General features: G+C 45.8%; 2 protein-coding genes across 3 annotated transcripts in view; one reads left to right on the top strand and one right to left on the bottom strand.

Annotated features, from left to right (window-relative positions):
- Window positions 1-8,408, top strand: part of B4GALNT2 (beta-1,4-N-acetyl-galactosaminyltransferase 2 (SID blood group)) — a 29,163-nt gene extending 20,755 nt beyond the window's left edge. Inside the window, exons 8-11 of the mRNA XM_081884277.1 lie at window positions 109-296; window positions 1,746-1,886; window positions 2,800-3,019; window positions 4,682-8,408. Coding sequence (XP_081740403.1) covers window positions 109-296; window positions 1,746-1,886; window positions 2,800-2,883 — 413 coding nt within the window. The 3' untranslated portion in view covers window positions 2,884-3,019; window positions 4,682-8,408. The remainder of the gene's footprint in view (window positions 1-108; window positions 297-1,745; window positions 1,887-2,799; window positions 3,020-4,681) is intronic.
- Window positions 8,409-12,349: 3,941 nt separating this feature from the next.
- Window positions 12,350-18,980, bottom strand: part of IGF2BP1 (insulin like growth factor 2 mRNA binding protein 1) — an 81,622-nt gene continuing 74,991 nt past the window's right edge. For both annotated transcript variants that reach the window (XM_081884112.1, XM_081884111.1), the window contains exon 16: window positions 12,350-18,956. The gene's annotated coding sequence lies outside the window, so the exon portion shown is untranslated. The remainder of the gene's footprint in view (window positions 18,957-18,980) is intronic.

Below are 18,980 nucleotides of genomic sequence, written 5' to 3'. Positions count from 1 at the left end.
GAATGAGAGGCTGAATACAAGACTCCTAGAGTACAGCCGTGGGAAACCAATCCACGTGGGTTGTTGAGTGTGTTGGCTCACTCTTCCTTCCCTTTCTTTGTCCCTCAGATTACAACATCAGCAATATGGTGACCATCACAACCAAGACTTTCTTGCGCTACCACAAGCTGAGGGTCCTCCTTGAGAGCATACGGCAGTATTATCCAAATATAAAGGTCATTGTGGCAGACGACAGCGAACACCCCGAGATGATTCAACAAGCCAACGTTGAGCAGTACATTATGCCCTTTGGAAAGGTACCTACCGACACGTGCAGATGTGGCTTCTTCCATGGCTGAGAGGGATTTCCCAGCTCCTGGTCAAGTGAGGCAATCCTGGGCCTTTCTGACAGCAGCGTGGCAGGTGACATGGAGAAGCTCGATGGGCCATGATGTATGCTAAGGATGGGTAACCTGGTGGCTCTCTAGATGTTACTGAACTACAACTCCCATCATTCCTGACCATTGGCCATGCTGGCTGGGGCTGATGGGAGCTGCAGTCCCAACAGCCAAGCCAGATAGCTCAGTCACTAGAGCAGGCTTAGGCAAACTCCAGATGTTTTGGGACTACAACTCTCATCATCTCTAGCCAACAGGACCAGTGATCAGGGATGATGGGAATTGTATTCTCAAAACATCTGGAGGGCCGAGTTTGCCTATGCCTGCACTAGAGCACGAGGCTCATAATTTCAGGGTTGTGAGTTTGAGCCCGGCATTGGGTGAAAGAGTCCTCCATTGCAGGGGGTTGGGCTCGATGACCCCTGGGGGTCTCTTCTAGCTCTACAATTCTGTGATTCTAATAAGCACTATAACACTGGGGTTCCCTGCCCCAGGTATATGCTGAACTTCCAGACTTTGTGCCTAGTTCCTAGCTATTAAGAGAGACAATTCCCTCTTAATTTGATAGTTTGCGCTCTAAATTTAAAGCTGTAGCATATCATTTTTACAGTCACAGCTTTCCCTGAAGAACCCTAGGAGGTGAAGTTTGTGAAGGGTGCTGAGCGTTGTCAGGTGTCAGAGACCAGACTGAGGATTACAGCACTGGTGAGGAATGGTGGAAACCTCCCCCTCTTCCTGCTCCTGACCAGGATCCTGAAGCTGCTCAGGAACAGTGGAACAGTATAGATCTAGAGAATCGGTTTGCAGAGGGACATAGCTTGGAACGCACATTTAAAACAGCACATTTAACAACAGCATAATTAACAAGAGGATAAAATGTTATCATAAGCAGGACACGGCTGTTTGGCAGGCACAAAAAGATGGGGCAAAAGAATCCAATAGTTAGGGTTTGTTGACAGGCATAGTCCCTCCATTCTCACCAGGTGCCTCTTTAGTAGAGCTGGTGAGTCTGGGCCCCGCCCACTAGGCCAGGTGGAAAGGGCCTTGCAGGGATTGGCCTTCACGACTCAGAGCTGGGCAATGTCCCTCCGGTCTCTAGCTAGCAGGACCCGGTGGTCAGGGATGATGGGAACTGTAGTCCAAAACAGCTGGGGTTTGGGAAACCCTGCTCTGAAGCCTTCCAGCATTGGGAAGGCCACCAAAAAAGGCTGTCCTAAAGCCTTACATGGAAACATCAGGTGTAGCACCCAACCGACAGGCTGAATTTTATGCAGGGGGTGGAAGCAGATATTCTGCTGTGGAAAGAGCCCCCTAACAAAAACACACCACTGACATAGCCTGATACTCCTTCCCAATTCACTTCCTCAGGGCTGGTTTGCAGGAAGGAACCTGGCCATCTCTCAGGTCACAACCAAATACTACCTCTGGGTGGATGATGATTTTGTGTTCACCGCAAACACCAAGATCGAGAAACTGGTGGAAGTGTTGGAGAACAGCAACTTGGATGTGGTATGTATTTTTTTTTTTGCCATGCCGTCCACTAGCCTCCCAACCCAATTCTGGCCAGTGTGGATTTTTTGTGTGCATTCCTAAAACAAGCCACACAACTGGAATGGGTCTGAGAGGTCAACGGTTGCTCCTAACAACTTTTGGGTCCCTTTCTGAATCCATTTAACACAGTGTTTCCCAAACTTGGGTCTCGAGCTGTTTTTGGACTACAACTCCCATTATCCCTAGCTAGCAAGACCAGTGGTCGGGGAAGATGGGAATTGTAGTGTGAAAAACAGCTCAAGACCCACGTTTGGGAAACACTGCTCTAACAGATTCAGTTGCACCTAAGGAGGCTGTGCTTGTAGGTTGCAGCTGTAGCCTAGTTGAAGAAATCTCACACCACAATCCTGTGCATGTTTACTCAGAAGCAAGTCCCGCTGTGCTCAGTAGGTTTGGTAAGAATGTGTAAGATTGCAGGCCAATTAACTGCATGCATTTAATTGCTCAGCGAAATCTGTATAAATTTGCACGTGGTGAAGAAAATGGCCATTCGGAAGCATATTTCATTTTCGGAGGTTGCATCCACATGTCCCATGCAAGCATCATCTTTGAAGACTCCATGTGAGAATATCCTTCCATCTGTAGTCTGTCCAGATTCTTCTTCTAGAAAGAATTGCCAGTTTTAATATGTAACCAGCTGTCCAATTAGTTGGGTGCATCTTTTAGTCCAGGGATGGGGAAGTGTTGGACCTCCAAATATTGCTAGACTCCACCTCCAGCCAGCATGGCCAGTGGTCAGGAATAGGGGAGTTGGAGCCCAACAATATCTACAGCTTCCCCAACCCTGCTGTGAAAAGGACTTGGCGTTTCAATGGCAGCAGTACCATGGTGAAGTCTGTCAAGTGCTGATAGGAGCCTGTGTGGTTTATAGGTTGGAGGCAGCGTTGGTGGCAATGACTACAAGTTTAAGGTCATCTATGAGGAAGGAGAGGACAGCAGTTGTCTGCACATCTGATATGGCTCTTACCACCGCTTGAAAGGCTTTCCCAATTGTGTGCTCGCCAGCGGCGTAGTCAACTTCTTCCTCGCTCGTACTGAGGAGAGCAGGCGTGTTGGGTTCGACCCTAAGCTGCAAAGGGTGGCTCACTCAGGTAAGGTCACATGCCCCACCCACTCCACAAACCTCCAGATTATATATAGTGCTAACATTGTCCCTGGTGGCGCTGTGGTCTAAAGCACCAAGCCTCTTGGGCTTGCCAATCAGAAGGTCGCCGGTTCGAATCCCCGCCTGCGACGGGGTGAGCTCCCATTGCTGTGTCCCAGTTCCTGCCAACTTAGCAGTTTAAAAGCACACCAGTTCAAGTAGATAAATAGGTACCACTACGGCGGGAAGGTAAACGGCGTTTCCATGCGCTCTGGTTTCCGTCACAGTGTCCCATTGCTCCAGAAGCGGTTTAGTCATGCTGGCCACACGACCCAGAAAGCTGTCTGTGGACAAATGCCGGCTCCTTCAGCCTGAAGTGAGATGAGCGCCACAACCCCATAGTCCCTTTTGACTGGACTTAACGGTCCAGGGGTTCTTTACCTTTTACCAGCGGAAAGTAAGTAGGTCATCTTATAGTGGCATAGTTTGGGGGGGGCAGAGGGGCAGTTGCCCTGGGCACAAAATTTCAACCCGGTGCTGCCTCAATACAGCTGCTTGCTTCTATTGCTGGACTCTGTTTAAAAGTAGCTTCTCCATACGAATCAGGAAGTGACCTCTCCAGATAAAGGATCGACTCTTCTTTTCTCATCTCTGTGGCTGCAATCTCCTGGGTGACGTGGGCGCCATTAGGCAGTTGGATGTGCATGGGTACTCCGTCCGTTTCCCTACCTCCCCCACCCCACCCCCCGGGCACTAGCAACCCATGCTATGTCACTGGTCCCCCGTGGTGTAGGGGCAGGTGGGTGTGGTTTGGAGAGGAAAGGCCCCATGGGTCAAAAATGAGACTTGCGCCCAGGCTAGAAGCCCCACACCTGTTTGAAACCCTGTCTTTTTCAGAAGCTAATTTTCCGGGTGAGGTCAGAATGAGCATTGCAAATTGAGTTTCCTGTCTTCCTTTTCATAGAATCATAGAGTTGGAGGGGGGAGTGTAGGCCATCAAGCCCAGAATGAAAACATCCCCAAGAGATTACTGTTGAGCCTCTGCTTTGAAAGCCTTTGAGAAGGCTGGCTTGCTAAGTTATCTTATCCCAGTGGTCACCCACACTCCCTAATACACAGGCATCTGAAAGGGGTTAGCCTGCACAATGCCCTCTGCTCTTGGCATGGCCATCATAAGAACCTAAGAAAAGCCTAAGGCCAAAGGCCCATCTAATGATAATCCAGAATCAAGTTCACACAGGAGCAAACCAGATGTCTGTGGGAAGGGTAGTAGCCATATGGCCAAGACCTCTGTGTGATCAGGGGAGCAGATTGCATGGAGGTGAGGGCAGCTGCTCAGCTGTAGAGTTCATGTTTGAGACATCTGCATTTAATGTGTGGGTTGGCCAGGAGTTGTGGCCCTGCTCCATGTGCTTCCTACATGCAGAGAACAAGTATGAACGGAGGTCTCTTATTCAAAAGTATGTTGTCTAAGTGATTTACTTACTGCAGAGATGGGGAGCCTGTGACTGCCCCCCCCCCCAGTGTTGCTGGACTCCAACTCATGTCAGCCGAAGCCAGCATGGCCAATGGTCAGGGATGATGGGAGTTGTAGTCCAGCAAGAGCTGGAGGCTCAGAGGTTTCCTAACCCTAGTCCACTGACTTCTCTCGCCCCAATCTTCCCTTCAGAATATTTTATGGATGGACTGGGGATTTTGCGAGTCGGCTCCTGCAATCATGTTGTCGTTGGTCACCAGCCACACGGCAGTGCGAAAAACACACGAGAGGCTGACGTTGAGAAGACTTACGGCAGATTCCGGGCCAATACTCAGGAGCAGGTCCGGTTCAAACTGGCTTTACATTACTTTAAGAACAGGATGAAATGCTACACAAAGGCTTGACTGTTGTCTTTCAACTCTACTGCTCCCTAATCTCCTAGAGGGCATCTTTCAAGTGGCAATGGGCTCACCTGAAGGGACTCTCGATTATCTTGGAACAAGCAACTGACTGGAGCCACAAAAGCGGCCAAAACCCACTGATTGAAAACCAGAGCTCTTGCTTAATATCATCTTTCGTGGGACTTCCCTGTTGGGGGGTTTCTTGCAACAGGACCCTACTGTGAAATGTGTATTTAAAGTGCCATGGATCTCCACAAACACACTCTTCTTCCACTGAAACGCCTGTGTGGTGAAACGGCGGCCATTTTTGTTATCTGCTCTGTGTTAAAGGCAGTATATGGAAGTTGTATGCTGTGCTAAAGTGGAATTCAATTCCTCTACGGACTTTAACCCTGGCTGTTTTTAAAGCCAGCTCAAACCATGAAGCAAACCTGTGAATGCTGACCCATTTTTCCTTTCCACTGTTTTTTATTTTAGGTTGCTTTTTTAATGTTTTTTAGGCAACAGAAGGAGGCCGTGTTGAAGGGAGTGAATGCAAGCCCCTGGTCCTCTTAAGAGCATAATTATCAGCTAACTGGGTTGAAAGAGATTAAAAAGGGAGTCAGCTATGGGCCGACTCCAGTGGGGACAACCTTGAAGGGGAGACACCAAAGGGAACCACTCCTTTGGGGAGACAAGGGGCAGGAACAAGAACCCGTGGTACATTTTTGTGGTAGACAGCCTTAATGATAGGTGGAGTGGAGTTTGGGGCTGCCTATGGGTTTTGAGAGTCAAGCCCCTGGTGCAAGTGGGAAGGTTCTTGGCTAAGGAGGGGTAAGGGGCTAGTTTGGAGTGAACTTTGAGGTGGTTAGACCCTTTTGCACTTTTAACGGGGCAGTTGTTCACTTGCACTCGGGCACAGAGTAGGATACTATTATTTTGTCCCTCCCATAACTCCTAACTGGGGAGGGTGGGAAGAGCTTCAGTTCTCCTTTGGTGGAGTTGAGCAGTTGCGTTGGAGTGGAGAAAACCAAACACAGCAGACAAAAGTCTGGGTCAGAGGGAACAGGTAGGGAAGATCCAGTGGTCTTGGGGAAGAGAGCTATGGAAAGGGCAGTAGGCGACATCGTCACAGGAGAGTGGGAAGCCAGACTGTTGATGTTGCTTGTCCCTGTTCAGCTGTTCAGTAGACTTTAGTACCTATGCTGACCTGGTGACACTATTGGCTAACACCGGGTGAGTCCACAAAAGAACAACTCTCAGCCATGCTCTGATCATGGCTGAGAATGGTCTACCTGGTGCGTGTTACAGAGAACCAGGAGGGCAAGCAGTTAGCGGCGGCTGACCCTACCCAGCTTTGTCCACCTGGGTATTTTGTGCAGTATCAGTCAAGGTCAGAGGGACAAGGCGGCACACAGCTGTCATCCAGAAGTCCTGTCATTCCCAACATGAGGCCAGTCCCTCAGGGAACTCAATGTGAACGTTTGTATTTGGTGTCTGGCACAACAGGGATCTTATCTGCACGATCCTGCTGCCCAACCAGGCCAATCTCTGGTTTGGTGTTGGTTTTGGACTTCATGGCTTTCCATGGCAACCATGGAGCTGTTTCAGTACAACATGCACCTGACATATGCTGCAGGTTATATACCCTGGGTCTGTTTTTGCCACATAGGGGACTGGCAAGGATCTGGTGAATGGGCAGCCATCACCCTATTTTCACATGGGCAGATCGCTTTCTGTTGTGGATTGGCCTGGCTGTGATTTGCCCCCACCCCCCAGAGCTGGGGGACCAGTTAAGTTGGAGGCAGATGGAGTCAAAGGTATTCCTGAATGCTTTGGGGGAATTTTCCAGGCAGTATGACTGGTGCTCCCGTCAAGGCCCTCGTTTCACAGTGGAATACTGAGATGGAGATAAGGCCATCGGCACAATCACTCCAAAGCTCCCTGTCTGACCACAAGTAGTTCAGGAATTTGTGGTTTTCTGAGGCCCTCTGGGCAATGAAGCAAGCTAGACAACAACTGGAGCGCAGGTGGTACAAGTTGTGGCTTGATTCCCACCACATAGAGGTGCAAGTACACAGCCTCACCTTTCATGTGCCTGTGGCAAAGAGCGTATATGTATCTCAGCCCCCTGTTGCTTCCTGAGTGAATTGCTCAACAGAGCTGTCTAGAGACTGTTAAATTGGTTGGTACCTCTTCATTTGCAACGGACCCCTCAGTAGCCTGCTGTGAAAAATCTCTAAGGCACTTTTGAGGGCAAAAAACTCACTCATGCCAGTTAGTTCTGGTCTGTTAGGAGATCCCACGAGCAGCACTGTTGGGGAACCAATTCCAGGGGATCATGGCATGGACAGGACACCTGTGGCCATGAGGCTGAGTGCATTCCCTCTTGAACTCAGCCCATCATGGGTGATAAAATCTAGTAGGAAGGGATTGACTCAGTGGGTGCAGGGAGTGGTTAATGCCTCATTACAGGAGTTTTGCTCACTGCCTTGAAAGGGGTGGTGAGAAGGCCCAACTTGGAGACGCCCTCCTGACTCCAGAGCCTTTAGAAATATTACTGAGCTGTCTCATATTATTCCCTTCCTGTGCAAGGCGATTGGGACTTCCCTTCCTGCAGCAGGCCTGGAGCGAGGGACGCTGGTCCCGAACAATCTTCTATTTGCAGACTTGCTCCCAAGAATGGTCTTTGGGATGCTTTGTCTGAAATGTTCTAACCCGACAAAAAAAGGGAGGCATACCTTTTATGGGGTGATTGGAACAGACTCAACTGAACCATAGTTGAGAAGATCAGCCAATGGAACTGTAGCCCTAGTCAGAGGTGGTCAGTGATAATACCCTGGTCAACTTTTTTTTTTGCATGGGGAAGAGGAATATTGGAAGTCAGAACTTTACTTCCTATTCCCAAAGCGATTTACTGGCTCTAATCACGTAGGGTTGTAGCTGCTCAATTGGGCTAGGCATTTTGCATGCAGCCATGGTTTGTCGGTTGCGGTTCCCCATCAAACTCAGGGAATGTATGCTCAGAGATGCCCTTGGTCTGGAAAAGTTCCCCCACCCTACCTTACAGGGATGTTGTAAGGATGAAAGCACAGGAAAAGCACCACTAATAATGATTTGAATATTAAATCAGGGCACAAATTAAAATATGATTTTTTTCTGTTTTATTAAAAAAAAATGAAACAGTGGAGTAAAGCAGTTTGTGGCAATAACCAAGCTGGAAGTAAAAATGGAGTTCGCAGTCCATCTGTAGTCGCAACTTTGGATGTGAGCCAACTAACCTGCCTCATGCAATAGACAAGGAGTCTAAGAACAGAAAGGGGAATTGAAAGAGAGAAAAGATTAAAACAAAAAAACCAACTTTTTTTTTAATACAGTTGACCAAAAGGGAGGAAAACAATTGTTAAGAGCACAGCTTTTCAGATTTAGTCTGAATTTGTGATGATTTCAATGGCTTAGAATAAAAAAGAGAAAACAGTGGACGCTGTTGTTGTTTTTTTTACATGTCCTTATAATATTGTACGGCAAACAGATCCCCCCCCCCCCAAATTCACATAACCTCGTTGCATATACATGTGACTTGTCATAAAATCGTTTTAACAACCGATTGCTCTGAAGGAATTGGGACCTACACCCAAGTAGCAAAATAGCTTTAATACAAGGTCTCCAACAAAGTAACTGAAAGATGTAAACTTCTTGCTGTTGCTTTTTCACACCTGAGATGGCTTCAGAGAAAGATTAGAGACATTCACCAGGTTAACTAAACTAACCCTTCCATGTTCAGAGGCAGTATTTCTGATGCTGGTGGCAAAACAAGAGGTGGCTAGAAAATGACTGTCATTTCTCACTCTGATCTTCCCAGAGCCATCTAAGTTGTTACTGTTGGAATCAAGACTGCTAGCCTAAAGCTGGACTTATGGACTCTCATCCAACAAAACAATTCTTACGGGTCCTTCCTACCCCCACCCCCAGTTCAAGTTATTTCAATTAACCATTGACACAGATCTAGTGAGGTTGTTGTTGGTGTGTGTGTGTGTGTGTTCAGTACCCTCAAACGAGGAAAAGATTTGCAAAAGACTATGCACTTGTGGATCTAAGGCACAATTCAATCAATCACTGCTGGATAGCTGTCTCAACTCTTGTCAGCGCTTACGCCAAGACCGTGGAAAGAAAATGGGAGTGGGGACTTATGATGGGGTTTTGTTAGGAAAGAGGAGAAAACGAGTAATCAGGTGGTGCATTTAAAACAAAGTCATAAAAGGGGGCGCGAAACAGTTGAGGTTGCGGGGCTCTTACAAACTAACACATACTTTAAAAACCAGGGTTAATCGGCTTGTAGAGGGGAGTTGGGCAATGCAGCCTTGGTGGAACACCAGCAGCTGCCCTGAGAGCATTGTTGTCAAAACAGCTTGTGGCTGTGAATTAGTTTCTCAATAGAGAAACTGCTTCCCAGTCTCTGTTGCCTTTACCCTCCCTCACAGCAAAGCGGCAAGGGATTATTTTGCCACCATTTTACAGATGGATGCCCGAGCAGCCGAGATTCTCTGTCCCAGCAATAAACGCAATCTAACCTGTAGAAGCCACAGACTTGGTGGTTTCCTGTATGCGCCTACTCTGCTCACTCCTGATGTTCCAGGGCGTGCATACACACACAGTTTAAACACGCCCCACACCCTGCCCCCGTTGTTCTTTGGATCGGGGCCAGCGACTTGTCCCAGTGATTCCGTAGCAGGAATCAAGACTGCGGCTTGCTCTGCGATGCGCCCGTTGCGGAAACACGTTGGCCGCACCAAGCATCTTTTACCTGCAGACACACCTTGCCTCTAGCCCATCATTCCACAGCCCTCTACAAATCCCCCCAAGTCTGCTTTAAAATGCAGAGAGCGCCCATCATTTCTAGTTCATTTATTTATTAAGCAGAACAATTATTTCTTTGAAAAAAAAACAGAAGTATTTTTCTCCCTACACTACACAGCATGTTGTATTATCCACTACCCTATTTACTTTTATTTTTATTTTTTTAATCTATTGGTGCTAAGAGGTAGATAAACAAACATGAATTGGTTATAGTCATTCATATTATATGTATATATGGTCGTCATGCCCTTTAGGCTGGCATGACATGCAGCTCAAACAGGCACTTCGGGGTGCTGCTTGATAACGCTGGCTGAGAGGCTTGGGGAGGTGGCGGCACCCAACCTGAACTAAGCCAAGGCACGGGCTGGTGCTGGGGGGTCTTTTCCCTCTTCCATCATGAACATGCAGTGCCCGGAATGACCCTGATTAAAAGGGAGAGTGTCAGATTGATTCCTATTTGCTGGAGAAATGCTGGACCAAAGCAGGCATTTGAAAGGCTAGAAGTGAGCTTTCGAGTCCTACTGAACTCTTTTATTACTCAGGCACCGCTGTTTTAAAGCAGGGGTGCTAGGGCTAGACTCAAGCTGGTCCAGCCAAGTTTCTGCTTTTTGGAAGCAGACAGCAGACTCTGATCTGGCTAACGGCATCTACCGGTGCAAGTAGGATTTTATATCTAAAATGGGTGCTGCTGGTGTTCAGTGGGTGAGCGCGGTACTCACACCGCCAACTAAAAATGCACACACAACCTCAAATACTCCACCCTACATATTAGGCACTCTTTGATTCTGCCACTCTAGAACAGGGCAACTGTTTAGATTTCCGGACAGCTAAATCCTGGTCGGGAGGGTTCCATTTCTATAGGCACAGCCAGGAAATTAATTCTGTATTCCCTTTGCGATTACAGAATCAAAGAAGCAGAAGGTATTGTTCCATGACTTGCTCTGTTTGGCCATTGCACCACCCTTAGGAGGCAGATAAGGCTAGGCCAGCTTATTATATTCAGCATAAGGGTATTTTGAAGGAATAAGTGGGTCCCTCCCCGTCCCCCCGCCGCTTCAGGATATCTGATAGTTGCTTACAATTTAAATCAGACACCTGCGCCAAATGGTTGTTATCTTGTATGTAGGCAACAAAATGCCCAAAAGATGCCAGTTTCCCTGAAAATTTTGTAAACCAGTCATTCCATCAAAAAGCACACGCCTTCTTTGGGGTGGGCGGGGGGAATGCTATATATTGTAGGCAGGGACCAGTGACAGGAATCTTACCACCTTCTCTCTGACACTCTCCCCATAGCTAATACTTAGTTTACTGTCACTGCCATTCCAGCTAGATGCACTTCGTGTTTTGAATGCCACTTGTATCAAATCAATCCTTGCCTGACACGGCTGCCCTCTTTTGCCTGTACACCCAACCGCAAACCAAGGGAGATAATTTAGCTTTCAAAAAGTCAAACGTGTAAAAAAGATTCTGTAACCGATGACAAAGATGCAGGATTCAAATACAGATTTAAAGGAGTGAGAAGACTAACACTGTATTATTATTATTTTCAAGAGGGTTGTGTAGCCAAAATTTAAGCCAGGCTGTGAACGGAACAAATGGTGATGTACCATCGTATTTTGCCTATTAGAAGGCAAGTGATTCTCACCCTTTGCAGATTCTTACAATCAGCTTCCAACATGTTTAAGCTGAATGCTGCGGGGTTTGTTTGTTTTTGTACTCTCCCGCATAAGAGACACCACTTGCATTCATTCTTACTACGGATGCTTGCTAAAACGTCACTTGAATGGTCAGCTTGTGGCTCCACATGCACACAGTGATTTAAGCTACTGATGAGTAAAATATGGCCTACATCCACCTTATCTGAATCTTCCCTGCTTTCACTAGACATGGCCGAACAACGTCTTGCCTCCCCCCAGTTCTGTTCAGTATAGAACAACTACAGAAGAACTCCTGGGTCAATTCTCAGCTGGCTGTGTGCAAGTCAAACTCTTTCATCTGAACGGACCTTCCATGCAGCTGCTGGTAGATGATCCCTCTCATCCAACGTGGCCTGATTACAGAAAATTCCAGCCTTGGACTAAGCTATCCAGCCTGTTTACTAAAATTCGTTGTTTGCATTTTCAGTTGTTGTTCCTGGGCTGAAAAGCAGGATGCACCAACAGTGCCCCCTAGGCATTTTCAAGCTGTCTTTCCCAAGGAACTTAAGTCAAGATCCGTAATGTCTTCATGTTTCTGAGTTCTTCTGGGGGGAGCTACAGATAAAGGGGTAATGGCTTCTTCCCTCTCTTCTCCAGGTTTGGTGCAGCAGGATCCAGCTTGTCGCTTCTTGAAGATATTAGAAAAACTCTCCTATTCAAACAGGAGGCTGGGAGGGGTGTGTCTGTTTATTAACATTATCATAGCACATGGCTTGGAAATGCCACCTGCTAGCAACTGGCTTATTCGCTCCGATGTTGTAACTGAACTACATATCAGACTTCACAGACTTAAGAGCCTTTGAATGAAAAGCGACAAGAGATCATGCTTGCATGTGCTTCTGGCATGTGAATCAATTCAACTGTGAAATAAGAGAGGTCTATTATGGTCTAGAGAGAAGTGTTTTCCAAGCTTGGGTCTCCAGCTGTTTTTGGACTACAGTTCCCATCATGCCTGACCACCGGATCTGCTAGCTGGGGATGATGGAAGTTGTAGTCCAAAATCAGCTCGAGACCCAAGTTTGAGACTCAAGGAAAGGACAGAACAAAGGCACAGGTCCTTAAAACTCGAAGCCCCTGTCCCAGGATGGCTGTAGCCTATGTCTTGCATACAGGAAGCACCAGGTTTAATCTCTGGCATTTCCAGGTAAGACTCCTGCCTGCAACTCTGAAGAACTGCTACCTGTCAGTGTTGTAGATAATTCTGACCTAGATGAACCATTGGCCTTACTTGCTATAAGTCAGCTTCCTATGTTTCTATATACCCCGCCCCTCAAATCCATGCCAAGCAATGCCAGCTGCCACGAGATTAAGTGGAAGGTAATCTCTGAGCAGCTATGGCTAACGTTGCCGATTTTCAGAATAACACATCTCGGTCGGAAAAACTGGAGTTTCGGCTTGCACCACAGGAGTTTCCTTGTTGCAGAACTTACAAAGTTCTCGAGAGAGAGAGCAGAATTCACAGGTGTTCGTGAGCTTTTGGGCGCCTGCTGTATTTTGGCCAGACAGTGCCACTAAACCAGTTTTACTGGATCCCACTGCACCAGAACTAAAGCGAAGGGTAAGAGTTTGCGGTGCAGGTATGGCAAAAATCAAGAGAAGCCACCATTCCAATGCATACTCTTTACTACTCTTCCTTGAGGTAGCTGTCCCAGTTTAAGGGGAAATGGTGGTAGCCAGACGATCCTAGGATTCTTTTTTTCCATCTTCTTCAAGGCTTATGTAGGGAAACAGCCTCAGACTGTGGATAATTCTCTCTCTCTCTCTCTCTCTCTCTCTCTCTCTCTCTCTCACACACACACACACACACACACACTCTTCTAGAATTTGTATCTTACTGTGAACTTTGAGGTAGTATATGCATGTGTAAATTTCATAGCTATTAACACCTGTGTATCCTCCAAGTAATAAAGTTATGAGAGAGCCTCTTCAATTTCAAAAAACTTTTTGAAAAGCCAAATTCATATCTGGCACACATCTTTTAAAAAAGAAAGACCTTGTTTTGTTCCCATCTTTCAAAAAGAAAAAAGCCAGATCAGATGTATGACTCTGGGATCATTATGACCTCCTGAGTCGAAATCCTCTTCACGGCTACGGGTCCGGCTTCCAAAGCCTTGTTTTTTAATTCTAAAGCAAGTTAAGCAACCGTTTTGGGATATGCCGGTACTTCTGGGTGACCTAAGACTCGGGATACCTTGAGAAATCTTCAGAAGGCATATGAAAAAAAAAATGAAAAAAGAAGAAGAAAGTAATCTGGCCCGTGGACCAGATTCCATTTAAAAACATTCCAGATTTGGTCCTAAGAGAACCAAAGTGTGAGCACAAAGTCAATTTTCCAAAACATATTAGCCGTTAAGAGTTCCACTGCACCCCGCTACCTTTAGAACTCCACATCCCAAAATATTATTAACTGTGGTGTAGGCTGTGAATATTCCACATATTCGCTAAGAATCTGGAAGGACACTCACTTTAAGGTTTCCAGGCCTCCTGGCACTGCTTAAATGCATGCTTTAAAAACAACCAGCAGAATAAGCCTGGATGGAAGTTCCAATGGTCATAGGGTTATTTGCTTTTCACAGCTCCTTGCCCTGCCCTGATCGCCCCTAAGTCATTTATGCCCCTGAAGTCTTGGTAAGTTTCTCCACCGTCCCGTTCCTCCTCTCCAGCAGGCCTTTAAAGGTAAGGAACAACCAAACCAGCTTGCCAATGAATTCCATTTATGTCAAATTCTAGAAAGAGGAGGCTCGTTCTTTCTCACTCCCTGTAGCTGGTGGGCATATGGCAGAGGGAGATGGGCCAGTAAGGATATTCTCCCACCATTGTGCAAAGGCTAGGGTGCCTGAACAGGTCTGAGTTTGCCAAGCAATCCTGGCATGCCTGACACCGAACCCCATCACATTGCCGAGGATGCTGGGGCACATTCTAGTGGGTGCACATTAGATTTGCGGGAGATACTTGCTAGGCACAACCGCATTAATGCCCCACATTAAACGGAGAGCGCATCTTAGAACAAAGGTCCCCCCACCTCAGTGCAAGGTAAGGTGGGTATTAGCAATCAAGCCGTCCCTTGGGAAATCTTGTCGGCCTCTTCTGAGCCCTCCAAGTTCCCCATAACACAGCCTGAGTGAGGTATTTATACCAGCTTAATTTGCACAAGGCTGGATGAAGATATGAAAGGCTTCATCCACACTCTTTATGTTTCAAGAACTGTAGTTTGTTGAGGGTGCTGAACATTGTTAGGAGACCCTGACACTCTTCACAAACCTGCAATTCCCAGAGTTCCCAGGGAAAAGAGGTTGAGTGTTAAACCACTCTGGGAATTGGGGTCTTAGAAGGGCCTCCTATCAATGCTCAGCATCTGTTAACAAACTGAAGGGTTCTGTGCCTGTTTAAAAGAATCGTCCTCATCTCCAACGTTTTCTGGTGGAGCTGAGAGCTCTTTGATTAAGAGATCTCTAGGCTCCTCAAATAACTAGACTTCCTAGGGTGCAATGGGCTGGAAGAGGGAACCATGACAGTTACATTGGCTTGGATTTGCAGTTGTGTTGCGCTAAGGATGACATTTCCTGTTATCTTAAGGCTTTGTTGGTTATGCCCATCAGACTTTGAAAATATACTTGCTTCCTATCAAGTTCAGAAGGACTTCAGCATACTAAATACCCTGCTTCTTGTTCTCTGGGATGATGTGAAGATAAAAGCCAAGATGCATAGCAGCACTGAACAAGCAGGGGATGCCTTCACCCTCACTCTTGGGGCAAAATAGGATGCACACTAAATTATAATTAAAATGGCAGCAAACGGGTCAAACCATGCTCTTGTGGAGTCCCAATGCACCTAGCTTTCCAGGTTAAGCTCACAGTGATAGGCTGAGGTATTAACGTAACCAGCAAAAATAATTTTTCATTCCCTCCCTTTTGGAAAGGAGTCACTTTTCCTTGGCTTGCCAAGTAGGCTTTTGCCACACAGAAAACATGTTACAGATTTTCTGCATACTGTCTCCGAGCCATTTTCAGACTGCTCGATGGTTAGAAAGAAACAAATAACCCTAAATAAAAATGGTTTCCCAAGCTACTCACGTTACACAATCATGTTAAACCCATATTTAACTTTTGACAATGGGTGAGAAATGGCTGAGGGGTCCTATATTCCCAGCACTCTTTCTGTCAGAGAGCTTGTTCAAACATTTTTTAATTTTATTTTTAAGAGAAGCCAGTGGGATTTTTCAGCACTTTCCTGGCTGTTTACCAATCAGAGTTTGAGGTAAAGCTGGAGTTAGTACTTTGGGGGAGAACTCAAAGCCCTCAGTACCCCATTACGGCTATCTCAGCCCCATTTCGAAATTAAAAATGATTGTAGCAGGAGGAAGGAATCAACTTGAGGTCCTGGGGGAAGAAGGGCAGGAACAGGCAGATCGAAACAGCAAATAGGCGCCAGGTCCAATGTCAAATTCTCATATCAACTGAAGCCACGAACACAGTCCTAGTATCTTAGAAATTTGCGGTGGATTCTGTTTCCCAGAAGCTGTAAAACTGGGAGCTGTAAGTCATTGAACAAAAATTTCAAAAGCGTTCGAGGCAATCCAAACGACAAATGTGGACATTAAAGAGAGGCAAAACTCTGTGCAAAACTCACAATTTGGTGGCGGAAAAAATAGCAGGCCTTAGTGGCATGACATAGTGCGACCGGACTCCAATGGCTGTGCATGAACAACCACAAAAAGCAACAAATTACTGAAAGCAAAAACCTTAACATTTTACCAGCTTTGTACAGAACTCTCGTCACTGCAATATCTAGTCATCATCTACATTTGATAGTTAAAAACAGACCCAGTGCCCCTCCCTGCCCCATCGCGTACAGAAGCTCCCATCTTCCAATCATGGCCTGTTAAAACTATCATGGAAGTTTACAGGATCCCTGCAATGCCAATGATTTGAACACCAAAAAGTTGCCTGGTTCTTACGGTTAATTCTATGCCTATTTGGAAAATGGCAACCACCCCACCCAGAACAAACATTTATCCATTTTGTCTAGAACTTTTAAAAAACTGCACACAGCAACAATTTGATTCTAAGAGTGATGGGAAAGGGGCGGGAGTGTGTGTCCCCCCACCTCTCCTAAGATTGCAATTTGAACCAAATACCCAAAATTGCTTGCTGTTGACAAACAAAACACCCACTTTATTTGTCATGGCTGATGTCTGAATAATAATCATTAAAAACTGGTCTATGCAAGTCTGTATTAAAAGCAGAGAAGTGAGAGATTTATTTTTTAAAAGAAGGAAAGTGATTTACCACCCACCCACTTTCTGTAGGGAAAAGAACAGATGCAGGGGTGATATTGGGGGCGACCGAGGGGCCCCTCTGCCCAGGTCTTTTGCAAAACACCCCAGATTCCCTGACCCTCCCACCTCCTTTTTAAAACTTTTAAAAGCGCCTTTCTTTGCTTACATTCTGAAAAGTTGGCCTGAATTTGCATCGCTATGTATTTAAGCATATGCAAATTTGTGGCATGGCCCAAGTATTTTTTAAGGATCTAGCAATGCCCCTGAATAGATAAGATGCATTTGAAACAATACTCTCCCCCTCCCCCCTTCCTAATTTTATAAACCATTCCTGGTTTCCTTTCCTAACAAGAGAGCATCTTGCAATTTTCCTAAGCTGATAAAAGGGGCCAAAAGAAAAAAGAAAAAGAAAAAAAAACCCACCCCGCCCCATAACATTGATCATGGGCTAACATCAAAGTTTTCCAGTCAAAAAAGCAGATTAGAGAGCCATATGGTTAGCTGTACGTGTTGTCGAAAGGAAAATCTGATACTACTTGATTATTCTAGAAGCTGTGAAATTTGGGAGCTGTTCTTCTCAGTCTCTATAATCTCTACAGAAAATGGTAGTTACTTTTTTTTAAAAGAGCAAAGATACATTGAGCAGCCCAATACAGCAACCCTCAAAAACCCAGAATTCCCAGTTTATATGTGAGTAAGAAGTTTATATCTGGGTAGAAGTATCTGTGTCAAGCTGGCCTCTCATGAATTCATTTACAACAGATGAAAATTACACATTCAGAGGGCTTTCTGCTCCAAGTGCAATGGAGAGTAGCAAGCGCAACTTCCTTTAAAAAAAACACCCTCCACAAACCTTTTCAAATAACATCAGTTGGGGTTGCGCTTTTCATCCTTGAGAAGGTACAAAAACCACACCGAAAATTGGCTCCCATTTCTTTTTCTTTTCTTAAAAAAAATAACGGCCTGCTTCTCCTCAGTAAAACTGAGGTAATCTTTGTAAAATATGTCACAGCATCATAGCGGAAAAGAGGGTCACATGTCTACAAGGTCAAGAATTGGGTTCTGATTCTTAAGTTTTTTCCTGATCTGCATAGCTCCTTGATCATCATCAGCCTCCGAATCCTCGACTAACTCAAACCTCCATTTTGATTTCTCTGGTTTTGCTGCAGTGAAGGTTGAGTTTATGCAACCAAAGACCCTCAGTTGTGTGGTGTCTCTGGTGATTTCCTCACCTGGTCACTTGTATAAATTACAAGCTGGTCCCATGAGGCTGGGGAAGCTACCATCTCCCTAGCCTAGACAATCAACCATGGACCAGCTGTTTTCAAGTGACTTCTCTTTGCATTTTATTGCTAGAATGCCATTATCTGTGCAAGCAGCAACACCTACTGATGGAAAACATGGCTGAGAAATCCCACCTTTTGCAGGCCAAACAGCAAAAACCATTGATATCCAAATCCGGAGAAAATAAACAGGCCTGAACTTTAATCCAAGCAACCAACCACAGAGCTACAACCACCTACATTGATCAAGTAAACTCACCCCAACATTCAAATTAAGAGATTTTAAATCAGGACCAGACTCTAGACTGCAGTTTGGTGTTTGTTTTTCTTACATATGCCTTTTTGAGGGTGGCGTCTAATCACACAAATTGCAACGATTTGGACACTGTAATCAAAAGGTGCAGATCCTAAACCAGCCATATTTTTGAGGGGCTATTTGATTCTCGGAGTAAGGCAAAGACCGAACTGTCGTTTTTAGGGGTGGAGAGAGATCTGCCATCTTTTCCGCTACGTCTGAAGTCTCTGTCGTTCTCCATAGAGAGCTCATAACACTGCCGACCTGCATAACAACTTCTGGCTCATAAGAAATTATGAAACTTAACTTCTCTTTTCATTAAAAAAATAAAATATTCAAGACTATCAGCTTTTATATAAAATATCAGCAAGCCCAAAAACAAAACAATTGCTGAGGTAACTTCATACCTTGAGGTAGCTTTTTTCCCTCCACATTTTCCTCTCATTTTTCTTTTTTTCCTATTTTCCCCGTCCTTTTCCCTTAAAACACACAGCAATGCCTGACCTTCCTGCACACGTCTCTTTGTTGGAAGGCATGAAAAAGGACAGAAATTGCTTCAGTGTAAACAGCAAGATCCATGCAGCCGCTTCAATCTAAAATTCAAAGTTGTCAGTCGAGCATTAGGAACATGGAAAACACATTGGAACTGGATTTGCCTGCTGTTGCTCAACCCAAACCTGGATCTCAAGGCTTTTGTGGCA

The sequence above is a fragment of the Podarcis melisellensis genome, assembly GCF_964234715.1.
Source record: "Podarcis melisellensis genome assembly, chromosome: 13".
Taxonomy (NCBI): Eukaryota; Metazoa; Chordata; class Lepidosauria; order Squamata; family Lacertidae; genus Podarcis; species Podarcis melisellensis.
The sequence above is the reverse complement of the archived record's forward strand: the minus strand, read 5'-3'. Positions and strand labels throughout refer to the sequence as shown.